General features: G+C 60.6%; 1 protein-coding gene and 1 long non-coding RNA gene across 7 annotated transcripts in view; one reads left to right on the top strand and one right to left on the bottom strand.

Annotated features, from left to right (window-relative positions):
* The first annotated feature begins 103 nt into the window (after positions 1 to 103).
* Positions 104 to 9,534, top strand: part of PLEKHG5 (pleckstrin homology and RhoGEF domain containing G5) — a 30,061-nt gene continuing 20,630 nt past the window's right edge. For 2 of the 5 annotated variants that reach the window (XM_040459829.1, XM_040459838.1), the window contains exons 1-2: positions 475 to 493; positions 827 to 903. In XM_040459829.1, the coding sequence (XP_040315763.1) occupies positions 880 to 903 (24 nt within the window). In that variant the 5' untranslated portion in view covers positions 475 to 493; positions 827 to 879. Of the gene's footprint in view, positions 123 to 474; positions 494 to 826; positions 904 to 5,182; positions 5,205 to 6,042; positions 6,160 to 9,534 lie in introns of those variants that run through there. The other 3 variants (XM_040459859.1, XM_040459865.1, XM_040459872.1) reach the window with 3 other exon arrangements.
* Positions 3,132 to 9,053, bottom strand: LOC121020032 (uncharacterized). Of its 2 annotated transcripts, none has more exons than XR_005785900.1 (3): positions 8,356 to 9,053; positions 4,486 to 4,663; positions 3,132 to 3,332 (listed from the first exon to the last, which is right to left on the bottom strand). It is a non-coding gene; the product is annotated as an uncharacterized LOC121020032 (long non-coding RNA). The 2 variants fall into 2 exon arrangements; XR_005785899.1 differs by lacking the exon at positions 8,356 to 9,053 and adding an exon at positions 5,151 to 5,775.

Raw genomic sequence — 9,534 nt, 5'->3', positions numbered from 1 at the left:
GCCGGTCGGCTGCCTCCGCGCCGGCTCGAGGAGGGGCGCGGGCGGGGGGCGCCGCGCGCAGGCGGGCCGGGCGGGGGGAGCGGGAGGGGGGGGGGCAGGGCGCGCTCCTTCCCCTGCTCTGGGTAAGGCCTGCTCCCGGTGGGAGGTGGACGCCGGCCTCGGAATCAGGGCGGTGGGGTTCCAAACTCTGTCCCCTAGTTGGGGCCCGCTTTAGCAGCACCCCTTCCCCTGGCCCTGCACGCTGGCTGGCGCGGGCAGCCTGTCTGCCCCTTCCCTGCCCCCTCCGCTGCTGCACCCCAGCACCTAGGAAGAGAGGCAGCTTGGAGGGGGCCAAATTCTGGGTCAAAGATGGACCGCGGGGTAAAGGGGACACCCCGGGCCTTTGAAGAGGAGTCCATCCACAGAGGCAGTGATGTGGAGGTCAGGGGGTCAGAAGGGACCGCGGACCCGGCAGCCCTCTGGGGATCCCCCAGGAAATCTGGAGCCCCGCAAGGTCACCACTGAGCTACTCCGCCCCCCACTAGTGGGACAGAGGGAGGGAGCAGCTCATTTCCAAAGACGTTTTCTCCCCGTGGAATCTGGATAATTTCCCTGGGGAACTGCAACAAGAAAAGGGCTCTGCAAACAGATTCCCGTGCAGATAAGTTGGCATTTAAAAGAGAAAGGGACACTGAGCTCCTTTGAAGGGAGGATTGAGGAGACAGCTCCACCCATCCTCTAGTCTGGAGGCCGCTGGGGCCCCAGGGCCCTCCTGGGTGCCCTGGCCTGGGGCGCAGCCTCCCTGGACCCCACCCGACTGATAACCCTCTGCTTCTCTCCTCTGCAGATGACCAGAGCCTGGCGGAGGAAAAGGGACTGCGCTGTCAGAACCCCAACTGCATGGACAAGGGGCGAGCAGCCAAGGTAGGGAGGCTGGAGGGCCTGGGTTGCCGGGGGCAGAGAGGACAGGGCTCCAACCCTCTCTCTATTCAGGCATGGATACCCACCGTGTCCTCTGGGTTCAAGGGTGGGCAGGGCCGCAGGGCGGCTTGTTTAAGAGGCCAAGGGGCCGCCCTTGGCTCAGAAACAGCAAAATGGAGGGGACTTCTGTAAGAACAGGGGGCAGGGGTACACCAAAGCCCTTTCCTGCACTGCAGTCCTTGTGGCCACCCTGAGGTGACAGGACCTGTGGCCCCATGTCACAGATGAGGAAGCTGAGACCCAGGAAGAGAAAGGACGCCCCGTCCTCCCCCCCCCCCCAGGTCAGGCTGTGCTCCAGTGCCCAGCTGGCCCCCTTCCTGGAGCACTGGATCACTCTTCAGGCCTGGGCATGGGTCAGGGACACTTTGGGACTTGGTGAGAGTGAGGGTGCCATGGGAATGACAGAGGGAAGAAGGGACAAATTGGTCCTGAAGCGCCAGGCCTTGGGAGCCAGCAGCAGGGCAGAACAAGAGGGAGAATGATAAATATCGTCGCCGGGCACCTCTGTCCATTATGCGCCGGGCTTTGTGCCACATGCTCTCTGTGCCTTATGTGCTGTTTGTGGCAGCTCTGTTGGGCCGGCCTGCGTGCCCCCTTTTCCAGATGAAGATACCAAGGTTCAGAGAGGTCCTGTGACTTGGCTCAGGCCCCACAGCTCATGAGAGACCAAGCCAGGGCTCAAACCCAAGCGTGGCCCCTTCCAGCACGCATTTGAGTGACCATGGTAATGACTGCCAGCTCTTACTGTGTCAAGCTGGGGAGCTGAGGACTTGCTGTCTCCTCCTTCTGGCCTTCTGAGATCTGTCCTGTCATTATTTATAGATGAGGAAACTGAGGCTCAGGGAGCTAATGGCTCACCCAAGGACACATGGCCAGGATATAGTAGAGCTGGGATTCGAACCCAGAGCCCAGCTCTGTGTAATGTCAGAACCTGTGTTCCGAACCACCGTGTAGCTCAGCTCTGCCAGCTGCAGGAAATTAAAAATGCCACCCCCCCCCCCCCCCCCCCCCCAGCTCCCTCTCCCACCCCCCTCCGCCCAGACACATGCTCATACATTCTGCACAGGAAGACCAGGTTAGAAGGAACACGGAGGACTGTTCTGGGGGCGGAGACAGGAGGGGGAGGCTTTCAGTTGCCGTGGTCACCGGGCAGGGGGGTGGCTGTGATGTCAGACACAATCTGCTGGCACGGATGGTGCCTGGCATTGGGGCTCTGGTGTTGGCTGATTGCCTCTTTCCCAGATGGGGGCTCCTGGCAACAAACTGGCCTCAGCTACCCCCAACATACATCCTGCCAGGGGCCTGCAGAGCCCTGGGGCCCCTCCTTGGGTAGTTGCTCCTGGGGCAAGTCCCCGAGCTGCTGCAGGCAGGGGCAAGGGTAGGAGGGCTCGGACCACGTAGAGGTGAGGCCTGTGAGTTGAGAGCTGGTCTCAGCAAGTGGGGGCCCTCTGCAGCCTCCCGGTCCTAGCTCCAGCCCAGCCCCGCCCCGGCCTGCCTGGAACTCGGCATGACTGCCATGGGCCAGAGGGTCACCCAGACTGCCGTGGGAGACACGAGGCCCTGGCACTCGTAGGACCCACTTTAGGACAAATGGCACAGACTCACTTTGGGGCCAGGGATGCCTGAGTGATCAGAGAGGCAGGGGGGCCAGTCTTGCCAAGGGGTCGAGCAGGCTGAAGCAGAGAGCGAGAGAAGAGGCAAATGACATCCTGCTTTGCTGAGGAAGAGGAACAAAGAATGTCCTTGATGGTGACAATCACCACCACCGACCAAACGCACTTGTGCCCTAGGTGGGGTGTCGGGCCCTGATGCTTGTGTCACTGAACCCTCGAGAGCTCAGGAGGAAAGTGTTATTCTCGCATGACGTGAGGGAAATGAGGCTCAGAGAGGAAAGAGCTTTTGCCCACCTTGCACAGCATGGCCGGCAGAGCTGTTTCCGGAGGGGGATCAAGGGCCTCATTCTTGTTCTTCCCCAGCCACGCTCAGAAGGCTAGCAGAATAGGACTAGCTTTTTATTTATTTATTTATTTATTTAATTTTATTTTTAAATTTTTTTGATGTTTTTATTTATTTCTGAGACAGAGAGAGACAGAGCATGAGCAGGGGAGGGGCAGGGAGAGAGGGAGACACAGAATCCGAAGCAGGCTCCAGGCTCTGAGTTATTGGCACAGAGCCCGACGTGGGGCTCGAACTCACGAGCTGTGAGATCATGACCTGAGCTGAAGTCGGACGCCCAACCAACTGAGCCACCCAGGTGCCCCAGGACTAGCTTTTTAAAGGAGATGATGTCATTCATTCGTTCACCAAATGAGCTTGTAGCGTCTGCTGTGCAGGGCCCACTTCTAGGCCCAGGACCTCCTGGAGCGGACATCCTAGGAGGGGAGAAGTCAGCACTTGGGTTTGACAAGCCTGTCTCCAGGCTTTTTAAATTTTCAGCCTGTCGTGGGTGCTGGGGCTTCTGAGATGAAGCAGCTGCCCCGCGCCTACCTCCTGCCCTGGAGGTTCCGGGGCACAGGCTCCTAGAGGAGGCTGCTGGCGTCCTGAGGAACGAGGAGGTGTGGAGATGGGAGGGAAGCTGAGTGAGCAGAGGGGCAGGAGCCCCCCGAAGTCAGGGCCTCGGAGATCACAGGAGAGAAGTTGTACCCCTGCCCCTGCTCTGGATGAGGATGTGTAGAGTGGCTCCAAGGTCAAAGCCTACTCCTTTCCAGCTGTGTGACCCTGGGCAAGTCACTATACCTCTCTGATCTCCGTTTCTTCATCTGCAGACTGAGGCTTCTTGAGTTGTAGGTAGGATTAAACAGGGCTCAGATGTGAAGTGCTTGGCGTGGAGTGTGGCATGATGTAGGTTCAAGAGAATGCTAGCTGTTCATCCGCCATGGAAGGGGAGAGAAACCCCTAGGCTTTGGGCGTGCCCTCCTTCCCCTCCCTGAGATCTGAGACCTCCCCAGATTCCAGCCCAGACCCCAGCCAACCCCACCCAGCATGGCAAATGTTTATGGCACATCTGTCCTGTCCCCGGGGCAGGTGGAGCTTGGAGTCTTGGGAAGGGTGGAGATGAAGGGAGTGTTTGTTCCCTCTCTCAAGGGGGGGCCTGGTGATGATATAGTGAGTGTCCAGCCCTCCTGCAGAGTAACCACAGGACAGATGGTGTCCGGACTCCCCAACTCCTCGCCGGGCCCCCTTGAGCTGGGTGATCTGGTCAAAGTCTGCAGGGCACTCCAGGTCACAAGGGGACATGGTGGAGGGCTTTCGCTGGCCCAGGGGACATTGGACCATCACTTCAGAGGGAACTGAAGACTCAAGGGTATTTATCCTGGAGATGGAACCCTCAGGGCATCATTCTCAAAGGTGATGCTTCTAGCAGCCACCACTCATGTATTCAGCACCTACTGTGTGCCAGGCCCTGCTTTCTATGCCTCCCCAAAGGGACCTCCTCTTGTCCTCACACCCTCCCTATGCCATAGGGACCACCCCATCTCCACATGAGCGATAGGATCCCATGAAGCAGGGGGGTAAGTGACTCACCAAGGCAAGGCCAGGACTTAAACCAGATCTGTCTGTCCTCAGAGCCTCCCATTTCTAAGGAGCTATCAGGAGGAAAGGGAGGTGACTTTTTCTGCTTGGCTCCAAGGGCCCAGGCAGGATGGGAAGTTTCCAACAGCTGAAGCCGCTCCCCAGAGTACAGGTTGTGAGCACCCCATTCCTAGAGGTATTCAAGCAGAGTGGACGTTGGATTTGATGACCTTAGCGTTCCCTGCCGGTTTAACAACAGGTTGTGAGGTGGCAGGGATGAGTCAGGGGGAGGTGTGTCTAGGGGAGTGGTGGCCAGCTGAAGACCAGCGGACACAGGGCAGAGGAAGGGGCGGATTTGAGATCCTTGTGGGGAAAGAATGGGCAGGATGTAGTGAATAATGGGAGAGGGAGTCACCTATTCTCCAGGGTGGTGCTCCGGGAGCGAGAGGTGGCAGGCCAGGGTGCCCTTGAGAATGGCCAGACTCTGGGGATTTCTGGGGGTGACTTTTAGATGCTGGTCAGCTGTAGGCAGGTGGCAGTCCAGTCTGCAGCTGGAGGAAGCGGCAGAACCAGAGTAGCAGGGCAAACGGAAGGCCTGGGCTTTGGCTAAGTCATTCTGGGGGCAGCGGGTGACGGCATGGGGCGCCAGGCCCAAGGGGCAGGGACGGAGGATCCACCATGTGTGATGTGGCCAAGATGAGCCGTCCTGGAGTGGACCCAGCCCCAGTGAGGTCAGTGCTGCCAAAGAGGGCAGACAGAGCCTGCTAGGAAAGAGAACCGGCAGCCTAGAGGCCTTGGCCTGGTGACGGGCTTGTGGGAGGGGGTTCTAGGTTTGGAAAAACGCTGGTGGGCCTGAGCCCAAGATCGGCCCCAGGCCCACCCCGTAGTGATAGTTAGGGAAGGGGGTTGGTGTGCCGGGGCCAGTTCCTCCCGCAATACTCCTGTATCCTCGCCGGTATCCTCGTGCACTCCCCGCAACCCCCGTGCCCAGCGCGGAGTTATTCTGAACTTAGGCAGCCGGGAGAGGGAAGCTGGGAAGCACCAAAGGGCCGAATGGCCCCCTTTTCAGCCATGCCAGGCACGGGCTAGGGAAAAGGAGGGGGCACAGAGATAGGCGGGCCCGTTTCTCAGGCGCCGTGGACGGCACAGTTCAGGATCCAGCGGAAGCGAGCCTGGCTTGGGGCGATGCCCGGCCGGGCTCGGCCTGCGGGTCTCTGCGCCTGGACCCCCCGGGGCCTCCCTCTCTCAGGCCGGGACTGCTTCCCGCCGCGGGCCCTCGCCGGGGACCGGCGACCCCCCGTCTTCAAGCCCAGGTTAAAGCCTAGGGACTTGGAACTTCCCGCACATTGGTGAAGAGCCGGCCCCCTCGGGGACAGTGACGACCCCTCCCTCCCGGCCCCGCAGCCCGGCCCCTAGATTACCCCCCCAGCGCCGGCCGCGCTTCCTTCCCGGGCTCCCCGCGCTCCCCCTCGCCAGCCGGGCGCGCCGATGGTACGTCCCGGCCCGCCCAGGTGGTAGCGCCCGCGCCGGCCTACCGTAATTCCCCTACGTCCCGCGCCCCACGCCGGCTCAGAGCCGACTGAGCCCGCCCCGCGGCTCCGGTCCCCTTGGTTCTGCGCGCCCCTCGGGGCTTTGACAGCCTTGGCCCGAGCCCCAGCCACAGGGGAGGAGACCCATGTCCCTAAGGTGAGTCTCAAGGGGAAGCTGGGGACGAGACGGGGCTGGGATCGGGACGGCTGTGGTTCCGGCGTCCAGGACTCCCCCCGAATTAATGGACAGAACCGGGAGTAAAGGGACCGACGCAGTCCCAGGGCTGCGGGGGGCGGGGGTGGGTATCGATGGGCTCCACTGGCTCTACCTCCATTTACTGAGGGTGGAATGGGCTCAAGCTCCCGCCCCCACCCCAGTGATTCTAGGGTGGGGTTGGCTCGGCGCTAGGGCAGTGTGGAGCCAATGGGGACCCCTCTCCGGTGTGAGGATTGTTGACTGGGCGAGAGGATCCTGGAGTGGGGCTTGGCGCGGGGTGGCTGGGAGGCTCGGGCGACCCTGCCCAATCTGGGCGTCCGAGAGTTGGTCCGAGGCGGAAAGTCGTTTCGAGGCCGGCAGGGGGCGCGCGAGTCTGAGCCTCAGGCAGCCTGGGCCGGCCGGGACCCGATTGGGGGAGGGGAGAGGGAGAAGACCCACGAACCTGGAGAGGCCTTGGCTTGCCTTGATGAAAGACGAAGAAATGGAGACCGAGGGGGTCCTGGGCCCTACAAATTCCCCAGTAACCTTCCCCAGGTTTGTGGGGCTGTAGGAGGATTTGACCGTTCTTCTGCCCCTTGGCCAGGGTCCAGGCACGTATTGAGGCCCAGGAGCCATCCCTAGGTAGAATATTCTAGAGAACTGGCCAGTGCCCTCTTTGCACAGATGGGCAAGGGCAGGGGTAGGTGGGACCCAGAAGCAGGTCTTCTGTAGCCCAGGCATGTGCCTTCTTCCTCATTCCCTCCCAGGGAGACTTTTATACAGTGCTGGAGAGAGAGGTATCAGGAGAAGGCACTGGCTTCGATGCTGGCATCTGGGGCTCCAGGACCTGGCACATTCGTGCAGGGACTGGGCAGGAGGTGAGGTTCACTGACCACAGCCTCTGCCTCTGTCCCTAAAACTGGGTCCCACCTGGACTGCTCCCTGGGGTGGTAGGGGCCTTGCTGACTTCTGGGGCCCACGTGGTTAGCCCGGCCTGCAGAGAGGTTCCCTGCATCCATCCAGCACAGGGCAGGGCCTCAGGGCAGGCTCTGCCTCCAGGTGGGCCCCAGAATCCAAGGACAAGGGGTGAGGCCCAGGCCTAGGGGAAGGGAGGGGCTGGGTGGGCTGTTTGGAGAGCAGCCTGGCAGAGTTGGCCCCACCCTGGCCGACCTGCTCAAACATGCAGCCTCCACCCTTGGATTTCCAAGGAGCTAGATGGGGCCTTGGGGCCAGTAGGCTCCCAGGGGAGCTCAGCCCGGATGGGGAGCCCCTGGGCAGTGGTGTCCCTCTAGCCAAGGTGCTCCAGGCTGGTTGTTGTGGGCAGAACATGGAGCTGGCCCCAGATCTATGGTCTCTCCTCCTAGACAGGGAGCTCCTCTGTCTCACCAAAGACCAGGCCGGGTCCCCCACCTGCTGTGGGGGTGGACTGCCCACAGTCCCCTGCTTTTCTGGGTTTGGGAGATGGTGCTGCGGCGGGGGAGCGGAAGGGGGGCTTCTGCCTTGGAGACTCCATTATTCATCAGCCCCAGCATCTGGTTTCTGGGTATCAGTTTCAACAAGCCAGTCCTGACTCATGAGCCTGGAGCTGGGGCTGGGCTGGAGAGGGGCCCCCTCCCCAGGGAACCAGGGCCGAGGACTCCTTTGTCCTGGGCATGGGCTATTTCAGCTCCCTCCTCTAGAGGAAGTGGGGACCCAGGAGTCTGCTGAGGCCTTCTCCCTCTCCTGGCGCGAGGGCCAGGGGCTCCTTTCCTCCCCTGACTCTGCAGCTTCCTTGACCCTCCTTCCCTCTCGGCCCTGGGGCACCAGGGCCCTGGCCTTCTGAGGAGCAGGCCCTCTGCCGTGGCTGGAGGAAGCAAGCAGCAGCATGACTGGGGAATGGCCGGGGCCTGGTCACTCAGGTGACCTCCGGTGACCTACCTGGCCCAGCCCCCGAGGTTTCTGCTTGATGTGACCTGCTAACCCCAGGCCAGTAGGATCCCCCTGAACTGGCTTTGGGACCTGCCCTGTTCCCAAGCCGGTAGAACTCAAGGCCCTGCTGTTAAACCACCACTTAGCTGGTCTCCATGCCCCCCACCCTGCCTGAGGCCCCTGGATAGTGGTCCAAAGCACAGGCATTCTTCTGTTTCCCCACTTTGCACCCGGGGCAAGCCACTTCACTTTTCCAAGCCTCAGTGTCCCCATCTGTTAAGTGGAGATGGTAACCATGCCTCTTCCTTTGAGAGTAGTGAGCAGGATACTGGCACAGGCCTGGCATTTGGGAGCGCTCAGCTGTCAGCCTGTAGGGCAGCAAGAACAGAGAGTCTGTGGTAGAAACCACCGCCCAGGCCAGCAGGCCCGAGGTCACGTTTGCTAGCAAAAAGAAGCAATCCTACGGTCAGGCAGCGGGGAGGGTTTTGTCGACCACGGGCAGCAGGAAGGGACACCCTGGCAGAGATCTTCCCTGCCCTCGTGGCCTTCTCTGGCATGAAGACCCTTCCTCTGCTTTCATCCATTTGTTCTCCTAGTCTACACTGAGCACCTGCTGGGTGGAGGGCGCCGTGTGGGCCAGACAGCTAAGGACCCTGGCCTCTGGAGAGGATATTCAAGTGGGGAGGGGTGGTCATCAAGAAGTGAACAAGGAAGTCAAACAATCTCAGGTAGTTTGAAATGCTTAGGAGGAAAGAGTTTAGTTTAAGAGGATTGGAAGTGAGACATGTAAGGGGCTACTTATTTTGAGAGGAGGTTAAAGCCTTGTTGAGGAGGTGGCATTGAAGCCGGGATCCGGTGCCAGCCGTGGCAAGATCAGGGGCACAGGGTTCCAGACAGAGAACACAGAGGTGCGGGTGCTGAGCTTGGTGAGTCGTGGGGATGGACGAGGCAGGCTAGCATGGAGACCACCATGAGGGACCTGCCGGGAGGTGAGGTCGGGGCTAGCCATATTGGGATTTTATTCTAAATTCCTGGAAGGTTTTAAGGGAGGAGCGAGGTGTCCAGGTTTTAGTTTTCAAAAGATCTATCTGCCTGTGGTGTGGACAGTGGATGGCTTGGGCTTTGGGAGTGGAGGTGGTCCTTGAAACTTCCTGATTGGAGTAAACTGCTGCCTCCTCACAGCCATCTTCAGAGACCCTGCCCTGTCCCCCCCCCCCCCCCATGGAGGAGGAGCTGTGTAGGGGATGGGTAGGGTGATGACATCATGTCCCCCCTGCAGCACCAGAGGTACTGAGATGGGGTCCCAAGGAGGCCATTCCAGAACAACAGAGTCAGGACTGGGTTTCAGTCCTGCCTGTAGACTTTTGAGTCACTCCATAGTACTGCCCGCCCCCCACCTCTTGGGAGTGAGTGTAATCTACAGCGGGG

Source organism: Herpailurus yagouaroundi, unplaced genomic scaffold, assembly GCF_014898765.1.
Source record: "Herpailurus yagouaroundi ecotype Mexico unplaced genomic scaffold, PumYag 77, whole genome shotgun sequence".
Classification (NCBI taxonomy): domain Eukaryota; kingdom Metazoa; phylum Chordata; class Mammalia; order Carnivora; family Felidae; genus Herpailurus; species Herpailurus yagouaroundi.
The sequence above is the reverse complement of the archived record's forward strand: the minus strand, read 5'-3'. Positions and strand labels throughout refer to the sequence as shown.